Source organism: Cetorhinus maximus, chromosome 5, assembly GCF_964194155.1.
Source record: "Cetorhinus maximus chromosome 5, sCetMax3.hap1.1, whole genome shotgun sequence".
Lineage (NCBI taxonomy): Eukaryota > Metazoa > Chordata > Chondrichthyes > Lamniformes > Cetorhinidae > Cetorhinus > Cetorhinus maximus.
In genome coordinates this window covers 28,063,870-28,086,702 of record NC_135883.1, presented here as the reverse complement: position 1 = coordinate 28,086,702, position 22,833 = coordinate 28,063,870, and the positions used below count along the sequence as shown (strand labels likewise).

Genomic DNA, 22,833 nt, shown 5'->3' with positions numbered 1-22,833 from the left:
GAGCTGTCTCACAGACTAGTCAAGCAACAGCCTGACAGAGTCATCCTCACAGAATCATACCTTAAAATGTCCCAGACACCACCATCATCATCCTTGGGTATGTCCTGTCCCACCAGCAGAACAGACCCAGCAGAGTTGGTGGCACAGTGGTACACAGTCAGGAAGGAGTTGTCCTGGGAGTCCTCAACATTAACACTGGACCCCATGAAATCTCATGGCATCAGGTCAAACATGGGCAAGGAAACCTCCTGCTGATTATCACATACCGCCCTCCCTCAGCTGATGAATCAGTGCTCCTCCATGTTGAACACCACTTGGAAGAAGCACTGAGGGTGGCAAGGGTGCAGAATGTGCTCTGGGTGGGGGACTTCAATGTTCATCACCAAGAGTGGCTCGGTAGCACCACTACTGACCGAACTGGCTGAGTCCTAAATTACATAGCTGCTAGACTGGGTCTGCGGTAGGTGGAGAGGGAACCAACAAGAGAGAAAAACATACTTGTCCTCATCCTCATCAACCTGCCTGCCGCATATGCATCTGACCATGTCTGTATTGGTAGGAGTGCCCACCGCACAGTCGTTGTGGAGACGAAGTCCCACCTTCACATTGAGGACACCCTTCATCATGTTGTGTGGCACTACTGCCGTGCTAAATGGGATAGATTTCGAACAGGTCTAACATCCATGAGGCGCTGTGGGCCATCAGCAGCAGAATTGTACACAATCTGTAACCTCATGGCCTGGCATATCCCCCACTCTACCATTACCATCAAGCCAGGGGATCAACCCTGGTTCAATGAAGAGTGCAGGAGGGCATGCCAGAATCAGCACCAGGCATACCTAAAAATGAGGTGTCAACCTGGTGAAACATTAACACAGGACTATTTGCGTGCCAAACAGCATAAGCAGCAAGTGATAGACAGAGCTAGGTGATCCCAATGAGTCAGATTTAAGCTCTGCAGTCCTACCACATCCAGTCATGAATGGTGGTGGACAATTAAACAACTCACTGGAGGAGGATGCTCCACAAATATCCCCATCCTCAATGATGAAGGAGCCCTGTACATCAGTGCAAAAGGTAAGGCTGAAGCATTTGTTACAATCTTCAGCCAGAAGTGCCGAGTGGATGATCCATCTCAGCCTCCTCCAGAGGTCCCCAGCATAACCAGGTATTTTTTATTTTTTGTTTTGGATTTCCAGCGTCCGCAGTTTTTTTGTTTTTATTACCGATGCCAGACTTCAGCCAATTCGATTCACTCCATGTGATATCAAGAAATGGCTGAAGGCACTGGATAGTGCAAAGGCTAGGGCCCTGACAATACTCCAGCAATAGTAATGAAGACTTGTGCTCCAGAATTTGCCACGCCCCTAGCCAAGCTGTTCCAATGCAGCTACAACACTGGCATCTATCCGGCTATGTGGAAAATTGCCCAGGTACGTCCTGTACACAAAAAGCAGGACATATCCAACCCGGCCAATTATTGTCCCATCAGCATACTCTCAATCATCAGTAAAGTAATGGAAGGGGTCATCAACAGTGCTATCAGGCAGCACTTGCTTAGCAATAACCTGCTCACTGGCGCCCAGTTTAGGTTCCGCCAGGGCCACTCAGCTCCTGGCTTCATTACAGCCTTGGTTCAAACATGGACAAAAGAATTGAACTCCCTAGTGAGGGGAAAGTGACTGTCCTTGACATCAAGGCCACATTTGACTGAGTGTGGCATCAAAGAGCCCTCGCAAAACTGGAGTCAATGGGAATCAGGGGGAAAACGTTCCACTGGTTGGAGCCATACCTGGCACAAAGGCAGAAGGTTGTGGTTGTTGGAGGTCAGTCATCTCAGCTCCAGGACATCCTGCAGGAGTTCCTCAGGGTAGTGCCCTTGGCCCAACCATCTTCAGCTGCTTTATCAATGACCTCCCTTCCATCATAAGGCCAGAAGTGGGGATGTTCACTGATGTTTGCATTATGTTCAGCATCACTGGCGACTCCTCAGGTACTGAAGCAGTTCATGTCCAAATGTAGCAAGACCTGGACAATATCCAGGCTTGGGCTGACAGGTGGCAAGTAACATTCACGCCACACAAGTGTCAGGCAATGACCAGCTCCAACAAAAGAGAATCCCTTGATGTTCAATGGCATTACCATCACTGAATCCCACACAATCAACATCCTGGGGGTTACCATTGCCCAGAAACTGAACTGGACTAGCCATATAAATACTGTGGTTACAAGAGTAGGTCAGAGGCTAGGAATTCTGCAACAAGCAACTCACTTCCTGACTCCCCAAAGCCTGTCCACCATCTACAAGGCACAATTCAGGAGTGTGATGGAATACTTGCCACTTGCCTGGATGAGTGCAGCTCCCACAGCACTCAAGAAGCTTGATACTGCCCAGGACAAAGCAGCCCACTTGATTGGCACCACATCCACAAACATTCACTCCCTCCACTGCCGACCGCCAGTAGCTACAATGTGTACCATCTATAAGATGCACTGCAGGAATTCACCAAGGCTCCTGAGACAGCACCTTCCAAACCCATGATCACTACCATCTCGAGGGGCAAGGGTAGCAGATAGATGGGAACACGATCACCTGGAAGTTCCCCTCCAAGTCACTCACCATCCTGACTTGGAAATATATTGCCGTTCCTTCACTGTCGCTGGGTCAAAATCCTGGAACTCCCTTCCCAACAGCACTGTGGGTGTACCTACACCGCATAGTATTGTATTGCACTATCCAGTGGTTCAAGAAGGCAGCTCACCACCACCTTCTTAAGGGCAGCTAGGGATGGGCAATAAATGCTGGCCCAGCCAACGAAGCCCACATCCCATGAATGAATAAAAAATAATTACAGGCCATTGCAGGTCTGTGTCGGTACTCTTCAGTGCGAAATCCAACTGTTGAATTGTATTAAAATTGCTTATACAGTCTCAGTGACACTGAAGGTCTTTTCTTTCTTCTTCCCTCCTGTTTCAAGGAGACACTCGTCTCAGATTTTTCCCCTTCCATACAAGGTACTTGGGCACCGTTCTGTCAGACTCCTCCCTTAACCCCGACCTGGAACTATCACTCTGAGTGATCAAAGTATAGCTGCAGGCTGTGGGTGGGACTTATTGATCTTATGAATGTATCAGGAGAATTCCTGCCTCTCAGTTCTGTAGCAGAATTTGTGTCCCTCAGCTTCAGATAGGGTGAGATGTGAGGCTGGGAGTAGAGCTACTTTCTATTCATAAAAATAAACAAGTAGACAACAGTCTGGATCTACATTGGGTTCTATCTCTATCAGGGCCAATCTTCCACCCGCCACAGAAATCCACTCCTGACTCCAGCCAATCTTTCAGCTTTGAAGTCAGTCAAATTTTGGAAGCAGGGTCTCCAACATTTGTCAGGGAATTGCACCATGCTTTGCTCGGGATGATAGCTGAGGCCTCTACCATGCCTGCAGAAGAGCCCAAATAATTCAAATAAATACTTTCAGGGCTTTTTCTCTTCGGTCTGCACAATCATTCCCGCTGTGAGGAACTGCAAAGGTGGTGGCAGCAAATTAAAATTAAAATACCTGCTTCCATTACAACCCTGACTGCCTAAGTCTAACAGGTGCTCTTTGCATTTCACAATATTCTCCTTAATGACCCACCCTGACAACAGTTAAAAGGCAGACAAAGCAATGGTTGAGTTGGCTGGTGGGGTGGGGCTGGGGGGGTGGTTATTAGTGGGTATGGGGGTGGGTGGGTGGCGACTGCGTGGGGTGAAGGCACAATATAAATGCATTGTGACAGCTTCCAGGAACATGTTTTCTGCCTGCCTGATCACACACCAGTTGCTCAGTAATGGAGGGAAAACCTTAGTGATTAATGAGAGCAGTGAGCTTGTGCGAAGGATTCCACAGAAAGAAATAAATGCAGCTGGTGAGGTTCTACACTTGGGGAAGCCTTGGAATTGGCAAATTCCAGAGTTCCGACTTGTGGTTTTTTCGGTTGCCCATGGGGAATATGATGAACGCGTTTGCTTTGATACACATGAAATTGATTACCTGCGTAATGTGAGTGTGAATTATACACTCACTAATATTACTGATATTCCCTATTGCCAGAGGCAGAGGCAAAGAAGTTCACGACTGCAGTGACTTTGACTGCAACAGGCAATGCTGTGCCAGTGGGTTGCAGGTCTTGTGGTGGGAGGTGTGCAGGTATATTGTCCTCCTGTGAACCTTATATGTCAATGATTTTGGATGAGAGCTAACAATAGACTGATTGCATAACCTGGAATGCATAAAAACGCATCATTTCACAAGGCAATTTGTGACTTAAATTGCTGCAACATCCAGCTATTCAACTGACAGCAGCTTTGAACCCCTTCCTGAAAGAATTAAACAGATAGCCAAGTTAGTTGCAGATCTTCCAAATAAACATATTGAGCATCACGGGCAAGGCCAGCATTTATTGCCCACGCCGAATTGCCATACAAAGGACCATGTTTTACTTATTTGAGAAATAGTGATGGACCAGTAGATCATTTTCAAATGGACTTTCTATGAAACAAAACAAACTAAGTTGAGTATCGTTTTACGGCCCCCTCGCCGGCTTTTTGAAGGTGGGAGGGCTCATAAAATAAAACGGGTGGTATTTTCATTGCCTTCCCACCCACCCCAGCCTGTTTCCCATATTATGGCGGGCAGTGAAGGCATCAGGTAGCCCACCCTGAGGCCTATTAAGGCCCTTAAGTGGCCAATTAATAGTCCATCAGAGGCACCCCACCCCCTTTAATCTCTGCCCTGGCCCTTCAAATCTGGCACACCCCACCTCTCCACCCCCTTCCCCCCCTCGCTGGGGTCTGCCAGCCAGATTTGTCCAAAATCCCAAACTTAATATTAAGTCTGGGCTCCATCACTTCTTTTCAGACAATGCCTGTAGCCCTAGCTGTTGCGACTGCTCAATCCTGGCACTGCCTGATTGACCAGCAGCTCTCTAGGGCAGGACTTCTTCCAAAATGGGCGGGGTGGGGGGGGGGGGGGGGGGGGGGGGGGGGAGGGGTGGGCGGGTGGTACATCCCACTCTGAAACGATTAAGGCTGCTCCCAGTGTAATATTGCTGTGGGGCAGCTGGGTTTTGAGTGAGCGGGCAAATAGCTGACTTTTCTGTTGGGGAGGGTCGGGGAATATGTCTCTTGTAAAATGCAGTTCCCATGTGTCTGGTGCATGCTTAAGTATGGTGGGAGAGGGTAGAGATGAAAGGGAAAGATGCAGTTTCAGCTCTGCTGCGAGTTGTGTTTAGTCTTCTCTCAATTATCCTAAGAAGTGAATGCGCTCTTCTACCGTAAAGACTACAAGCTTTTGAGAGAAATCAAAAGGTCAAAAAAAGTGATCATTCTCACCAGAACAGGAAGACTTTGTATTTCATCATATGCTGTAGCCTAATTACTGATAAGCTCAATTGTGGACCAGTTGTAAATCATTCTGAAGTAAGCGTTAAGGTATATTTATTGATTAAATTGCTTCTTTACCAACTGATATTAATACGTTTTGAATCAAATATCCTGCAGCAAATTCAGCTGGCAACAGAGAACTTGCCCTTTACATTTGAAATATCAAATTGTTGGCTTTCTAATGCTGTTTGGTTGTATACATGAATCCTAGGCACCTACTGTGATCAGATATCTCTTTCGCTGTATCTTTCTCTGGCTATTGCTAATTGTCAATACACCCATTCAATTTGAAAATCCAGCTTCAGAAAAACACTTATTGTCAGCAATTGTTAATATCCAATAGTGAATGAGTATTCCTTATATAAATCATTTATTCTTTAAAAAGTATATACAAACAATTATATTACAATAAGTGTTTAATACATTTAAAGTCATTCCTTTTCACTTTGGTAAAGTATATGGATCCTGTCTAACAGGCCAGGTTTCATTTCTGTTTTAACTTTTGGTTAGCTGTATTCTTTTACAATACTGGCCATTAGTTCCTCTTCAGAGTAATCATACCGAATTGGAGTGGAGTTCAAAGATGTATTCTTTCCATTGATATGGAATCTGAAAAAGAGGAGAACACATTTTTCAATATACTTGTAGACGTCTCCATTCATTTATGGCCAGGGGAGGGTTTTTTTTCAGACATGAAATTTCAGGAAGTGAAGAAAGAGAATGAGTTTAAAAGTATGCCTGCAATGGCACAAGATTTTATATTACGGTCCAATTCTCTCATGGGTAGGTTTAAATGCTTCTCAAATTTTGTAGCCGTAGTTAAATCAAAATGATTCTGTGCTGCTTTTCTAGGTTAGCTTTACAAAGCGAATAGGAATCTTAATATGATAAAATCCTGTCATTTTTTAAAAATTCATTCACAGGATGTGGGCTTCGCTGGCTGGGCCAGTATTTATTGCCCATCCCTAGCTGCCCTTGAGAAGGTGGTGGTGAGCTGCCTTCTTGGACCGCTGCAGAATGTGGTGTAGGTACACCCACAGTCTGTTAGGGAGGGAGTTCCAGGATTTTGAACCAGCAGCGGTGAAGGAATGGCGATGTATTTCCAAGTCAGGATGGTGGGTGACTTAGAGGGGAATTTCCAGGTGGTGGTGTTCCCATCTACCTGCTGCCTTGTCCATCTAGATAGTAGTGGTTGTGGATTTGGAGGGTGCTGTTGAAGGAGCCTTGGTGAATTCCTGCAGCGCATGATCAATATTAACATGTGAACATCCCAGTTTTCATACTCAGATAAGGGCATTGTCTCTCAATCTCACCACATGCCAAAATCTTGACATATTTAAATGTGTGAAGATCAAATTAAATATTATGTTCCTGTGGCTAGGAAGATCCCTGTAAAGAAAAAAATAGATTGTGGCTGCCGTCTGAATGCCAAGACTGAATTATCAATTTATCCGTAGTTATCCTGTATTCATAGGATTGTGTAGTTCATCTAATTAAGTTAAAAGAAAAGGCTTACACAAATGCAAGGAGAAGCAAAAATCCAGAAGACTGGAAGAGTTATAAAAAGCAACGAAAGTATACAAAAAAATTAAAGTAATAAATGCACAGAAAATCAAAACTAATAATAAAAGCTTTTAGAAATATATTAAGGGGAAGAGAGTGGTAAAGGAGATGGTGAGCCCATTAAAGACAGATGCAGGAAAAACTATGGGCAAGAATTGATAAAGAAAATAGCAGACAAATTAGTACTTTGTATCTGTTTTCACAGAAGATGAAGAGGACAAAATAATGCAATGGAATCTAAAAATAAATCAACATCTTAAAATGGTGATGGAGAAAATAATGGGACTTAAGGTTGAAAATTCTTCAGGACCTATTGTTTTCGGCCCCAGGGTATTAAAAAAATGAGGAAATTATAGATCCATTAATCATAATTTTCCATAGCTGTCTATGTTCTAGAATTGCACCTTTAAGATTGAAAAATTGCACTTTTAAGAAAGGAGGGGGGGAAAAACAGGTAACTACAGAGCAGTTAATTTAACATCAATTGTTGGGAAGTCACTGAATCAATCATCAGAGAGAGAATGGATAAGTACTTTGATGGGTATGAGTTGATCAAGGATAGTCAGCATGGATTTGTGAAGAAGAGGTTATGTCTGACTAATCCGAGGAGGTCATACCTGATAGATGGGGGAATGTCTATGAATGAAGGCATTTGACAAGTTTCTACATTGACAGATTATTAGAAAAACTGAGAGTGCATGGAATTGGGTGTAACCTTGTGATTTGGGCTAATAATTGGATGGGAGGCAGGAGCCTGAGAACAGAAATAAAAGGTTCATTCTCTGACTCACATGATGAAAAAAGTGGAGCTCTCCAGGTATCTGTACAGTGGCCTCAGCTTTTCACCATGTATATAAATGGCATGGTTGAAGAAGAGAGAGTTGCATATCCAAGTTTATAAATGATGCTAAGTTAGGAGACATATTGAATTTTGTGAATCGGGGACAAAGTTACAAGGGGCATAGACAGAATTAGTGAGTGGGCAAAGCTATATCAGGTAGAGTTCAATATGGGCAAGTGTGAGGTCATCAATTTTGGATCTGTGAAACAAAATCAGGGGCAGAATTTTCCCATTGGCATGTGGGGGCAGTGACGTTGGGCGAGCACTCTGATGTCACAGTGCGCCATCGCGATATTTCGTTGGGCGGGCACACGATGATGTCCGATGCGCGCCCTCCATTAATTAACAGGCCGCTTAAGGCCCTTGACTCACCAATTGATGCCGATTTTTTGGCACACGGGCGCAACGGGCAGGCAGGTAGGAGATATTTGTATAAACCTCATCCACAGGGGGATTAGAGGGGTGAGTGGGGTCGTGAGTGTGCACTGTCAAGTATTTATTTTTCAAAGTTATTGAAACTTGCCTGTGTGATCTGCAGTACTTTAAAACCCATACCAGCTGCTTTGTCTGGACTCTTAACCTTCAGGTCAGCACACTGCAGTGAGTAATCTTTTCTGGGCCTGCAGGTTTCAGGAAGCCTTCCCTTAGCCTGGGAATGGGAGCTGAACTGTCCACTGGAGGCAGCTCCTCTGAGGAGGAAGGGAGGGCTAGAAGGCGGGGGGGGTGGTGGGGGGAGGTCAGGAGTGCACATTCAGCCTCCAGGGGAGCCACTTTGGGAGGACAGAGGCAGGCACAAGGGGTGCAGGGCCAAGAGGTAGACCAAGGCGGAAGGGGCCGCAGAAAACGCCACTATCCTGCTGCCAGGGTATACAGGCAGCGAAGCACCTACCTCAATATGTCTGAGGTGCAGTGACAAAGGAGGCTCCATCTCTCAAGGGAGGCAGTCAACTACATCTGTCAGATGAATGGGCCTGAGATCTCCGCTAACTGTGTGGGTGGTCACCCCATGCCAGTGGCACTGAAGAGCAGAGCTGCCCTCAACTTCTATGCCTCTGGCTCCTTCCAGGGGTTGCTGGGTGATCTTTGCGGTGTCTCCCAATCAGTTGTCCACACTTGTGTCAAGCAGGTTACAGACGCTCTGTTCAGACGTGCATTGACCTTCATCCACTTCCGCTGCGACCAGGCAAGTCAGACACAGTGAGCCAGAGGCTTCGTGGCCATTGCTGGCTTCCCCTGCGTCCAGGGTGCTATAGACTGTACACATGTGGCCATCAAGGCACCAGCAGGTGAGCCCGGTGCCTTCGTCAACAGGAAGGGATTCCACTCCATGAATGTGCAGGTAGTGTGTGATCACAGGATGCAGATTCTGCAAGTCTGTGCAAGGTACCCAGGCAGCTCCCACGACTCCTACATCCTCAGACACTCACAGGTGCCAGGGCTCTTCAGTGCTCCAGCCCGGCTGGATGGTTGGCTGGTGGGTGACAAGGGCTATCCCCTCAGAAGGTGGCCCATGACGCCTCTCCGAAATCCAAGAACAGGGGCTGAGCAGCGGTACAATAGGAGCCACGGCACCACAAGGGTTTTGGTGGAGAGAATCATCGGCCTTCTCAAGATGCGCTTCCGATGCCTGGACTGCTCACGGGGCGCACTCCAGTACCCCCCAGATCGTGTGTCTCTGATAGTGGTTGCATGCTGCGCTCTGCACAATCTTGCGCTGGAAAAGGGGGGCGCAGTAGATGATGAAGACTTCGACGCAGTGGCTGCAGCTGCACACGATGAGTCCAGCAGTGAGTCCGAGGATGAGCAGGCACAGGGATATGCTGAGGGGGTAGGCGCTGACCCGGTTATACTGCAGGGAGGCAGGGACACCCTGGAGGCTTTAATCCAACAAACTTTCAGCTAGCACACCACAGATGGACCTCCAGGACAAGCCTGGGCTGTAGGCTCCATACTCGACACCTAAGTGCAAAACCTGCCAGGTTAGGAACATTAACTAAAGGCCTTGTTAATAAAGCTGAATGTCCAACAAAGCACTCATTACATTTTTGGAAACCATCCACATGCAGAAGAGGCACCCTCAGCCATGGGACGTATCTGAATTTAATATGCCAAGCAAACAAACTTATGCAAAAAAAAGACAATAGTGTTACAAATCAGAATAAATCATAAGGACCTCATCTCGGCCCAACACAAAAGGGCCAGTGATAAACCCGTAGTGTGCCTAAGGTGCCTTATGTTTTTGTTTCTGGGTGCTGCGTCTTGGTGCTGCCCCATCGCTCGGAGTGGCATCTGAGACAGCCTGCTGACTCTGCTGTCCTCTGGCCCGTGGAGCCTGTGCTGGCCCCGCCTGGGAGGGAGCTGCCATTTCCGCAGCTGGCATCTCCCCAGTCGTCACAGCCTCACTGATGCTACAGTCACTGGGAGAGGGGCAGAGGAGCTGCCGCCCTCATCCGAAGCGCCCTGAGAGGTGCCCGCAGAGACGACAGGCAGCTGCTACGCTGATGTGAGGTCGCTTTGGACCTCCCTGTTCACTGTGGATGGATGGGCACCAAGCTGGTAAACTTGATGCTCAGACAACTCCCACACTGGCAATGACCAGCTGAGGTCAATGCCGACGTGAGGGCTTGCTGGTCAGATCAGATCCCCAGGAAGCCTTGATGGGTCTCCTGGAGGAACCTCTCCACGAGAGTTGCCACTGTCTCCATGGAGGACGCATGGCGCTTGGGCATGTGGCTCATTGCATTCGGCGATTGTCCGCATAGGCTCCTCCACCACGGAGACCAAGCCAAGAATAGCCTCATGTATCTTCCCCTGATGCTCCCGCACACCCGGCCGCATTTCCTGCACCTGCTGCATTGCGGACAACTCCAGAGGCACATCATCAGGCACCGACCGAACATGTGCCTCATCTCCTGCAGTCCTCCAACTGCTGGTGCCATGGGCACTCTCTGTCTCTGCCAGCTCCTCCAGCAACTGTGAAGTGCCCTCACCACTGTGTGACCCGGCACATTAGCTGATGTTCTAATTCCCACCGAGGTGCTAGTACTTGCGTTGGTGCCTGCCTTACGGAGATGGTGTGACGCTGGTGAGACTGCAGGGCCCTCAGGTGTGAGAGTGGGCCCTTGCTGCTCCTCCTCCCAGCCCTGCTCTGGTGATGCTGAAAGGAAGGACAAGGACATTGGATCAGTTAATGTGCAGACAATGTCAATGTGCATCCCTGTCCCCCGGATCATTATGCGCTCATCCTTCCATTAGCAATGGTCAAGCAATATTGCAAAATTAAATCAATTAACATTTAGCACTGCTTTGGCTGTTGAGAGAATAATGGTGACCTTACTGCTGGGCAAACATACCTGCCCGTGGCACCCCAGCCTCACCGACACCGGTGAACCTGGGCACATGGCGCCTCTCCAGATCCAGGTCCTCCTGCTCGAGCCGGCTCAGAATGGCGATCTGCGTCTGGCCACCACCAGTCCTCGCACGCTCTGCCGCGTTATGAGCATTTTTCTCCTGAAAATGAGAGACGAGCATTGATTAGTGCAAACTGCACAGGGACTGGTGTCGCGCACAGCCCACCCCAACCCAGAGTGGGACATTGCAGGGCTCCAGTGCCTCCTCACCCGCTGCTGCCGAACACTCACACAAAGATGTCAGGCCTGCTCCCCACCACCTCCAGCCCCCCAACCCACCCCCCACCGCCCTGGACACATGCTGCCTACATCACATTAGGCACCACATGGTATATCCTTCCATAGCAAGGAGGCACAAGCACGCGGATTGCAAAGGGCAGCAGATGGATCGGTGCCCCGCCACCTGGAAGCTCCCCTCCCAGCATGTCACCACTCTGACTTGGACATGTGCTGGAGTTCCAGTTCCAGCACTGCGCCTAGGTGCAGATCCTCCAGGTTGCCCCCGAAACAGTAATGTGGGACTCAGTGTACCACATGCTGTGGGGGCAGAACCTATCTCTTCACCACCCTCTCAGGGTGACCTCAGCATGGGCAATATCTGCTGGCCCACCCAGTGAAGGATAAATGCCGTCAATGATTCAGTGCAGTAACTACACTCACACTGGGTGGGGGTGCGGGTGGGGGGGGTGGGGGGTGTGTGTGTGTGTGTGTGTGTGTGACATGGCACTCACCCTGCCAGAGCGCAACAAGTCATTGACGCGCTTATCGCACTGGATTCAGCAGGAGCTCACCACCTCCGCCACCTCCTCCCAGGCACGTTTTGTCCGGGTTTGGGGGCGGGGTCTCCTCCTCCCATCCTGGGGAACCAGCACCTCCCGCCGTGCTACCACCTCCTCCTCAAGGAGGACAGCAAGGCAGCCACCTGAAAAACGAGGGGCACACAGGCTTATCCTCTGGCCTGGCCTGCCCCGATGGCCTGGTATGAACCTCATTGTCCCTCTGCACAGCCCTTCACCCAGCCTTTCCGAGGCTGCCAGGACCTTCCTTTATACAGGCCACTGTATAAAGTCGCCATTGGACCCTGCGGCCTGAGCGCGCCCGCCCACCCCCGCTATGCATGGGAGTCATGAAGTACGCTGGGCGAGCCTTAGTTGGCCCACCCACGTAAAATGGCGGTGCGGGCCCGATTGCGAGCAGCGATCAGGTCCACGCCTGCCCATGCTCGCTCCACCACACCCCCCCCCAAACCAGAAAATTCAGCCTCAGGTATATTTTCTTAACGCTGAAAGATTAGGAGCTGAGGAGGAGCGACGAGATTTCCATGTACACAAAGCACTAAAGACTAGTGCATAGGAACAAACAGTAATCCAAAAGCTAATAGAATATTGGTCTTTATCGCAAGGGGATTGGAATTGTAAAGTGGGGCAGTGATGCTTCGGTTATACTCAGCCTTGGTCAGACCCCATCTGGAGTACTGCATTCAGTGTCGGGCACTGAATCTCAAGAAAGATATATTGGCATTGGAAGGGTTAAGGGCTGATGTATTTGAGGTATTTAAAATGATTAAGGGCTTCATAAGGGTAGATGAAGAGAAACTATTTCCTTTGTGGGAAAATCCAGAACAAAAGGCAATAATTTTAAAATCAGAGCTAGGTCATTTAGGAATGAAACCGGGAAGTACTTTTTCAGGCAATGAAGATGTGATTGCACTGGAAGGGGGTGCAGAGGAGATTCACCAGGATGTTGCCTGGGATGAACAATTTAAGTTATGAAGAGAGCTTGGATAGACTTGGATTGTTTTCGTTGGAGCAGAGAAGACTGAGGGGCGACCTGATCGATGTGTATAAGATTATGAGGGGCATGGACAGGGTGGATAGGGAGCAGCTGTTCTCCTTAGTTGAAGGGTCAGTCATGAGGGGACATAAGTTCAAGGTGTGGGGCAAGAGGTTTAGGAGGGGATGTGAGGAAAAACCTCTTTACCCAGAGGGTGGTGACGGTCTGGAATGCGCTGCCTGGGAGGGTGGTGGAGGCGGGTTGCCTCACATCCTTTAAAAAGTACCTGGATGAGCACTTGGCATGTCATAACATTCAAGGCTTTGGGCCAAGTGCTGGTAAATGGATTAGGTAGGTAGGTCAGGTGTTTCTCACGTGTCGGTGCAGAGTCGATGGGCTGAAGGGCCTTTTCTGCGTGATTCTGTGATTCAAAAGGGTAGTGGAAATTTGGAACTCACTCTCCCCAAAAGGCTGTGGATGCTGGGTCAATTGAAATTTACAAGGCCGAGATTGATATTAGGTTTTTTTATTAGGTAAGGGCATCAAGCAATATGGAATAAAGGTGGGCAAATGGAGTTGAGATATGCATTAGCCATGATCTAATTAAATGCTGGAATAGGCGTGAGGGGACTGAATGGCCTAGTCCTGTTCCAATGATGCAAGTATCTCCATACAGGAAATATTGCTTGATGAAGTAACTCAGAAAAGAATGCAAGCTTATTTTGATTTGAGTTACATGAAATTTCACAACATGTTAGACGATACTTTGGAAATTGCTCTATTGAGTTTTTTATTGAGTATTCTATTAATACTATATAATCTACTATTACAGAATTATTACAATACTAACTACAAGAAGAGACATTAACATATCATATCTTTGGGTGTAGCGATTTCCATCCCTTGTGAAAAATCATGCAGTCCAGCTTGAAAAATTAGGGAGAAACAGTCCCATGTGCTAAATCCCAGCCAACAGGTTAATGTTCTGGCAGTTCATTTATTTGCATTTTGGAATATTTAAAATCAGTTCCACAGCGTTAACTGCAACAAAGCACAGCCAACCCCCTCAATTAAATTTCTCCCTAAACTGCTTGTTTTACAATATGTTTATACTTTGGGATCTGTGGAGATAAAAAAAAAAATACTCTTGATGGTTAATGATGTACTTGCTATTAACAGTGACAAAGGTGATTTGGGGGACACTGTGGAGATAGACTGAACCCCATGAATAAGAGACAATTGCATAAGAATTTATTTAGTGTTCCAAGATCCCACATGAGTGTTACAGGCGGCAGTGTTTAAATTGGGCTTACCCATTGGCCAAGTTGTTATTTTCTATGTCCTGTGCACTGATAGTAAATAAATCCTAGAAAATTTAAAAAAGAAATTACATACAAATCAGATGAAGTTTCTAAATATCCATTCAATTTACACAACAATAACTTGCATTTACGTAGCCTCTTTAACATAGCAAAAACATCCCAATGCACTTCACAGGCATGCAAGGATAAAATGAATACAGAGCCCAAGGAGAAAGGTGACCAAAAACTTGATCAAAGATGTGAGTTTTAAGCAGGATCTTAAAGGAGGAGAATGAAGTGGAATTTTGATTAAGTCAAAGCCCTATTTTTTTTGTGGATGTAAAAGATTGTAAGGAGCTAGTTGAAAAAAGGCAGGGAAACTTCCTCTCAAGTCCAGGCAACATTCTTTTCTTAACCAGCATCACCAAAATGGGCTTATGCTTCCATTTTCACTTCCTCGTTTGCTATTTATGAGACTGCTCTGTATGCAAATTGGCTGCCATGTTTGCCCACTGAACAGTGATTATACTTCAACTACAATGACATTAATTTAGCTACTTTAGCGATTCACAAGAACATTATCAAACAAAATATGACACCAAGTCAAATAGGGAGATAGTGGGACAGAAGACTAGAAGTTTGGTCAAAAAGGTCGGTTTTGAGGAGCATCTTAAAGGAAGAGAAGGGAGTTCCAGAAATTATGATTGAGACAACTGAATGCACAACTACAAGTGATGGAGTGATTAAAATAGGGGATTTGTAAGAGGCCAAAATTGGAGGAGTGCAGAGATCTCGGAAGGTTGTAAGGTTGGAGGAAATTACAGAGATGGAGCGTTTGGAGGGATTTGAAAAGAAGGATGAGAATTTCAAAATCAAGCTGTTGCTTAACCAGGAGCCAACGTAGGTTGACAAGCTCCAGGTAGATGGCTGAATGGGACTTAGTGTAAGTTAGGATACAGACAGCAGAATTCTGGATGACCAAGAAATACTTTGAGATACTCCATGGCCAGGTTAAGGTTCTATAGAAGCTCAAGTTGTTTGTGAATATAAAATATATATTTTTTGTTCTTTTTTGTTAATATTTTCCTTTTCCCATCTTCCCATTTTGATTGCACTATTACTAATTTGCAGGCTGTCAAGGTCGTGGCTACTGCGAAATAAAGTTGGTGGTGTTCATTCCTAGAAAATGGTCTTTGATTCTCCCCAGTTACAAATACTGCTCCTCTGGAGAGGGAACTTCAGGACATTTTCTTGATACCCACTGCTTACAGATAAGCATCAAGATAGTCAAATATTAAATACCCTAGGAACTGTACATTTCCATGGATGCTGAGAGCCTAAGTAAAGGTGGGTTGTGGCCATTGGTAGAGCTGACTGGGACCTCAGGAATAGCCATTTTATAACGCCTCAGCAATGTATTGACCAGAGGTAATTGACTAGCCTAATACCAACCTAGAAACAAGGGGGTTGGCTGAACAGTAGTAAAATTGAGGAGATTGCAAAATTCATAAATGATCATCAGCACCGACCATGGAAGCGTAATGCAAGATATCTGTATCTGGATTTAAATGTAATACATCCCTGAGTGGTTATCCCGATTTTAGCCTTCTGCTATATGCTCCATAACTTTGCCATCGTGAGGGACCAGCCTTTACCAACACTTGGACAGGGAGAGGTGCAGAAGGAGGAGGTAGAAGAGCAGGAAAGACATCAATCACCAGTGCCCCTAGCTACCAGAGCACTCAGAGAGCAGTTCATTGAAGAGTGTTTCCCCTAAACCAGCCTTCCCATCCCCTATACACCAACTGTTCCATAATTTTTATCACTGTCTTTCCTGCCATTATCCGATTGCCTTCTTTCAGTCTACCCTAATGAGTCTTGTATTCACTTCACTACAAATATAAATACCAGCACCATATCCATAACAAAAAACACATTTATCAAACAACTCAATTTCCTCTGTGCCTAACAGTTAACAGAAATAATTATGGAAAACCATAGTGCTAGCCCATGGTGCCCATGAACTTTGCTCATTTACCTATCCTCGTGCTCTCACAAAGTGTTTTTCCCAGTGGCTACAGTTTGGAAGGTTGCTGAGCTTTCACTGATGACATTGCAAGGTAGTGAGGACCTTGAGCAGCTGTGGGCCTTGAAGGTCCGGCTGTATGATGCTAATCAGTGCACTGGCAGAGCTGATAATGGGGGAGTGACACGCTGCCAACCTGAGAGGAGGCAGCAGGTGCATTTCTAATGAAGTCTATTCTCCTGGAACTGCGCTTCAACACTCCTGTAGCTCTGTGCAAGAACAAAGTGCAGGAGGAACAAGATGGTTCAGAAGCCCCTGTCAACGGTGGCCCCCAAAGTTAAGATGGCCAGTGTCAAAGTTCCCATGGCAGCTGTGAGAGCTGTCAGGAGGGGCTCCATGATGGTGGATATCACTGTTGTATTGATGGAACTGATCTCTCAGTCCATATTGGATGGAATGGTTGACAGAGATGACCCTAAAGTAAATCAGTAAATAAATGTTATACATTTAGTAAAATCAAAAGCAGGTAATGTTATTCATGCATTTTCTTTCAATGTGGCCAGCATTTATTGCCCATCCCTAATTGTCCTTGTTCAGAGGGCATTTAAGAATTAATCACATTGCTGTGGGTCTGGAGTCACATGTAGACTTTTAATTCCAGGTTTTTAAAATTAAATCCCATCCTCTGCTGTGGTGGGATTTGAACCCAGGTCCTCAGAACACTACCCAGGGTCTCTGGAATACTGGTCTAGTGGACAATACCACTATGCCACCACCTTCCCACCAAAAGGAGGTATCTGAGGTAAATGTACCAAATTCAGGAGAATTGCCAATGATGAAAAGTCAATGATTCAAGGTGTACATCTACAATATGGTACATGGTTCACAGCACTTGACATAAGATTATATGTGTATAACATTAAAACACAAAGTTGGAGATCACTATTCTAAAGAGGGAAAACCATCCTAACCTCAAGATTAAATTACAGCCAGCAGTTTAGTGGCACTTATAGGGGTAAGCATATATATTTTTTATTTTCAGAAAGGTGGGGGGGAGGGGGCAGAGGCATACTTTCACAGAAAATGTAAGGTTTTTGGCAATTTATTTAGTACATTTTGGAGTAGACTTTTAAAATATAAAGTTTTGCACATAATGTCACCACCTCCCAATGTCCGGGCTACTGCCACTGAGGCGCTCGATGCCACTGGTTGTGGTTCTCGGTGCCACCCGGATGGGAAAGTTGCAGTTGACACTGGAGCTGGGCTGTGGGTTCTGCGTGGACATCGTAAGCGCCGACTTGATGCAGGGGAAGCCGGAGATGGGGTGAGGGCCTCTGGCTGCTGTTCCCTCCCTCAGTCCTTATGACTGGTATCAGCGGCTCTGGGTTCCGTATGAGTGGGCCCAGGGTGAGAGAGGCTGAGTTCCCAGTCACAGTCTCTCCCGGGTGGGATCCCTGTGGTCAGAACCTGAGCTGCTATTTTCCAGCCTGTCTGGATTGAGGTTCTAAACATTATTTAAAGGCTTATTTGGTGAATAAACATAGCAAATGAAATGGGGATGGAAAAAGACCATTAATAGAGATTAGGTATAGCATATAGCACGTGGTATATTAAGCTTCATTGGTTCATTCATGTGTGCTCTGCGCAAAGGCAGGTCCTTGGCTCATTCTCTGCTGATGCTTCATCCTGAGCTGTTCTCTGGGCAGTTTTTGTCAGTGGTGGTCTGCCATTGTCTTCCACTCTCAGGGGCAGGGTGAGGAGGCAGGTCCCAAGTTTACCTCAGCAAGAACAGGAATTAAATCCACATTGTTGGCATTATCTGAAACACATGCTAGCCAGCTGAGCTTACCGCCCCCGCCACCCCACCCCCCATGTGTATGAAGGTATGTGGGTTATATTGTTAATAAATGCGCTGAAACTGTGCATGGGCTGGAAGTGTGCCCTCTGCAGTTGCAGTGCCACCAAACACAATTGATGCAGCAAAAACAGAAAACGCTGGAAAAACTTAGCAGGTCTGGCAGCATCTGTGGAGAGAGAAACAGAGTTAATGTCTTGAGTCCGTATGACCCTTCTTCAATTGATGCAGCGCTGCTGGACACAAATCCTTTCCTGTAGATCATGGCAATAATGAAGGTAGCAGCTATGCTCATTTGTGTGCTATCTTGGAGCTTTGTATGTGGGGGTAATCCAGTCACTGTGAAAATTGTAGTGTCCTGTCATGCTGCTGTTGATAGTCCCAGGGGAAGAACTGACTTGCCCCACAATGAAGAAGCTTTACATCCCCAGTGTTAACCTGGAAGACTATCATATTGTAAACATTCAAGGAGCTTATGATTTTTACGGCCCCTGGCTGTGCTGTAGAGGAGGTGAGCAGTAGATTGGGTTGAAGCACTTGGTGTAAATGTGAAGCACAGCCTTTGCAAGTACCAAGTAAATGTAGAAACATCTTGGTCTATTTAATCTCGTGCGGTTTACTGCTGGGTGGATATCATGCACCTCCTGTGGTGCCTGACCAACCTGTTCTTCCTCCGACGAGAAACAGGATACAGGAGTGTTCCCAATGTGCCCCTTTGCACCCTCTGTATTCAACTCTGGGTTCAGGGGAACAAGTTCAGCCCCATAACAGAAAGCACAAGAGCAGATGACAAAACAATAGTCCGCCTTAGTAAATAGCTCAGAAGTTCTAACTAGGCTTAACTTGCTGTGCCTTTTGAATGTACTTCTGCCTTTTCTGTAGCACCCAGTCGGATGGACAGCTATTTCTTAGTGAGTATAATTCATGTCCAACATGGATAGGGCCATGACAGAAAATGCCACGATATCATAACCTCCTCATAGAAATATGTTCACCCATTTGAGGGCAGGTGCTTTGAGCAGGTGATGGAAAATTGGTTGGTTGAGAAGATGTGTGACGATGTGAGCATCGCGGAACCACAGCCCATTTCTCACTCCCATCCAGCCAGCTAAAACAGCAGCAGGAAACCCTGTCCTTTTGTTTAATGTCAAATTCACAACAACCTCCAGAGGCAAAATGGAAAATACTTAATCTTATCAAGTCCACTTACACTCGTGCTGCCAAAAGATTACAGAAATGTTTATAGAAATGCTTTGCTGGGTGAATGTTAAGTGGCCTGCAGCCAGCAAGTGTTGGACCCTCGGGGAGCGGGAGGGAGTGCTTTACTGGCAGCTGTGAGATTTGCTGTCTCAATATTACAGATTGAAGCACCAAATAGTGCAACCTGATCTATGGCGGCCACTTAAATACCAATGCACTATCTGTTATGACCATTTTGAAATGCCTGTAATGTTCTTCTGATTGTATAGAAGCACCTCAGGGTGCAACATGATCTATGTAGAAAACATGGATATTATTGCACTTTCTGTGATGGTCATTTTGAAATGTTTTGTAATGTTCTTTCAGATATTTTGTGAATAAAATATATTTTTGCAAAAAGCATGACAGAAAAACCCCTGGCCAGTGAGCATCACCTGATTTCAGAAGCAAAAAGCGAGCTTACTCCCCACCACCAGCACCATCACTCGCCTACCCCTCCCCTTTATCATGTCCTTTGGTTTGTTGATACACAGTTTGAACTTTAGATTGGTTTGATCAGTTTTGTCCCAGCAGTAGCCAGGTGGGACGTAGTTTGCCTTCTGGCCTTGATGCTCAGTAACATTCACTCAGTAGGGTTGCCATGAGGCTGTGGCAAATTTCCCAAAGGAAGGATATCCTGGACAGAATCATGTGGAAATTTGCTGCATTGTCTAATGCACTAGACTGAATAGTTTCAGAGGGAAAAGTAGAAGTAAACACACAAAAAGGAAGGATTACACAAAAAAAAACATGATAAGGGACTTAAGACTTTTAGTTATGTTAGGGGGAATACAGTAAGAATTTATTGAAAGGGAATTACATAGAATCTCCAGGCAGACAATGCCATCAAGTACATTAACAGTTAAGGGTTACCAAATGAACTTTGCACATGCTTAGGGCTTGCAATCACCAGAAAGACAGTGGGAACTAGACTGGAGATGGAGGATGAAAACAGGATAGATTAAGTGTGCTCTTCAACAGATAAGGTAAGGACAGATGGTCCCAGTTTAGATAGGGGGAGAAGGCTCTGCCTGGGTGAAGGCTGAACATGTTCTTGTCAGTGATGTATAAATAAGCTGTATACTTGTAATTTGGTAGAGTGCTACCTCAAGCAGCTTTGAGGTGGTTCTCTTCTTGCAATTGCTCGAATAAACGATCGTAACCTGTACCTGAGCCTCCTGTGGTTCGTTTGTGAAAGCTACCACAACAGTTGTTTAACTCACTCCTGACCAGGTAAATGATTAATTGATGTAAAATCAGAAACAATCTTCAAGAAACATGGGTGAAGTTAATAAGGCTTTTAGAACCCCTTCACCCCCATTTTAAGGGTTATTAATGGTGAGATATGATAAATTAACTCTCCCAGGGGCAACAATTTTAGACATTTCATCCGGAGATTATACTCCAACTTCAGTCTCGACCATTTTCAACCTGGCCACAGATTTTGACTTTCTGCTTTTAGCCAGAACACTGATTTAGATATTTCAACATATTGAAATTCTTATAAGCAATGAAGTAATTAATATCCTAACTGTTGGGGTTTTTTTTTTCCCCGAAATAAAGAACACCGCTTTCATTTAACGTGGTCAAGAGTCTGTTGCCATTGATCGGTCTTTAAATGAAATTGTGCGGCAGGCGAATCACTGATTTACTTTTTGAAAAAGCTACTGTTTGGTTGAAGTATTTCCACTCGGTATTCGGGGTGCCTGTTTTTAAATAACAATGTAAAAACTCAGTTTTTAAATAACAATGTAAACTCAGTTTTTAAATAACAATGTAAACTCAGTTTTTAAATAACTGAATGTAAACTCAGTTTTTAAATAACAATGTAAACTCAGTTTCCAAATAACAGAATGTAAACTCAGTTTTTAAATAACAGAATGTAAACTCAGTTTTTAAATAACAGAATGTAAACTCAGTTTTTAAATAACAATGTAAACTCAGTTTTTAAATAACAATGTAAACTCAGTTTCCAAATAACAGAATGTAAACTCAGTTTTTAAATAACAATGTAAACTCAGTTTCCAAATAACTGAATGTAAACTCACGTGTGGCAGATTTTGTTGGTTCCTGTTGAGTTTGGAGTTGCTCAGTGCCGGAGCCCGGCTTTGAGTTGCCCCTTCCCTCTCTCCCTGTTGACTTTGACCCCGCGGTAACGGAACTTCCTCGCAGCCAAGCAGCGGGTCGGGTGGCTTACGGCTGGAGGGGTTGCCACCCTGGCCGGCGGGAATCTGGATAAGAGGAGCGGAGTTAAAGGCCGGCTCGCCGCGGGGGGACATGGAGTCGGTGCAGGTGTAAGTGTTGGGCTGCTGAAAGGAGCCGGGCTCCGCTTTCCAGTCCGAATTGAGCCACCAGTCCTGGCACTCCGCCAGCGCCCTGTCCAGCTCTTGGTCGATGCTCCCACCCTCGACAGGAGGCGGCGAGCGGTCACCTTTGCGCCCGTCCTCGCTCCTGGTCCCGGGGGGATGCTGCGAATTTCCACTTTCTTCCCTCTCGGGCGCGCCTGGTCTCTGCTGCCCTCCGCCACTCTCCCCTTCCTGCCCTGGTAGCTGTCTGTCTCCCCGATCCTGTGTGGAGCTCTCCTTTCTGTATTCACCTGGCTCCGGCGCTCCCACTGAAATCTTTCTCCATTTACTACCACCGCCACCCATTGTACCCTCTTCTCTCAGGGCCAATCTTTACTTTCTGGACCACCCGTTGCATCAGTGGCTCTTCCTCTCCAGAAAGTCCCTCCCTCCTTCCTTCTTCTGGCTGCCCTTCCTTTCCTTAGCGGCTTTTTTTTTCCGCTTTGTGGATAAACAGCAAAACTGGTCAGTCCAGCCCATGGGCGGGACACATCGAGGCAGCCCAGCCCAGCTCAGTCCCCTTCTCCCCGAAAATCTCCTCCCTTCCTAGGCACTTCCTCAGAACCGGGGGGTGAGTAGCTTCCCCCTCTGGTGTGATGGGCTCTGAGATGACTGACACGCCCAATACTGCACCTGCCACAGGTGGGGCAGGTGAGGGTTGGAGGGTTGGCTGGATGGGTGGTTTGGAGGATTGTGTGCTCCCTCATACGCCTGGACTTCACCTTTGCATATTCCTGATGAAGTCTTTCAATGTCCAGCGCCTTCCCGAATCAGCCTTCAGGAACATAGGCCAGGATTTTCCGTCCCCATCATGGGCGAGATCCGCCGCAGGAGATTTGGCAGCCCAGCCACAAGTCCATTGACCTTCCTGGGACCCGACGATCCCGGCAGCGGGCGGGTCTGGAAACTCCCGCCCATGGTTAACATGTCAGTTTCAGCTCTGGCCAACAAATGAAGGGGATGAGCCTGATGTTTAACGGTTTCCTGACCTAAATAAACAATGGATCTATATTTTTAGAGTATCAACCTCTTACTTTCCGTCAAGATTCCAGACC

At 46.4% G+C, this 22,833-nt stretch overlaps 1 protein-coding gene across 3 annotated transcripts; it reads right to left on the bottom strand.

Moving 5' to 3' along the window:
• Positions 1 to 5,778: 5,778 nt before the first annotated feature.
• LOC144680283 (uncharacterized) lies at positions 5,779 to 22,589 on the bottom strand. Of its 3 annotated transcripts, XR_013576520.1 has the most exons (4): positions 21,482 to 22,138; positions 14,326 to 14,378; positions 11,183 to 11,339; positions 5,779 to 6,034 (listed from the first exon to the last, which is right to left on the bottom strand). XR_013576520.1 is itself a non-coding variant. In XM_078541276.1 (3 exons), exons 1-3 carry the CDS (start codon positions 22,082 to 22,084, stop codon positions 5,932 to 5,934), a joined length of 759 nt encoding a protein of 252 aa, XP_078397402.1. In that variant the 5' UTR covers positions 22,085 to 22,589; the 3' UTR covers positions 5,779 to 5,931. The 3 variants fall into 3 exon arrangements, 2 of the variants coding, with proteins under 2 accessions (XP_078397402.1, XP_078397403.1); XM_078541276.1 differs by lacking the exon at positions 11,183 to 11,339 and having other exon boundaries at positions 21,482 to 22,589; XM_078541277.1 differs by lacking the exons at positions 11,183 to 11,339; positions 14,326 to 14,378.
• Between the last annotated feature and the right edge of the window lie 244 nt (positions 22,590 to 22,833).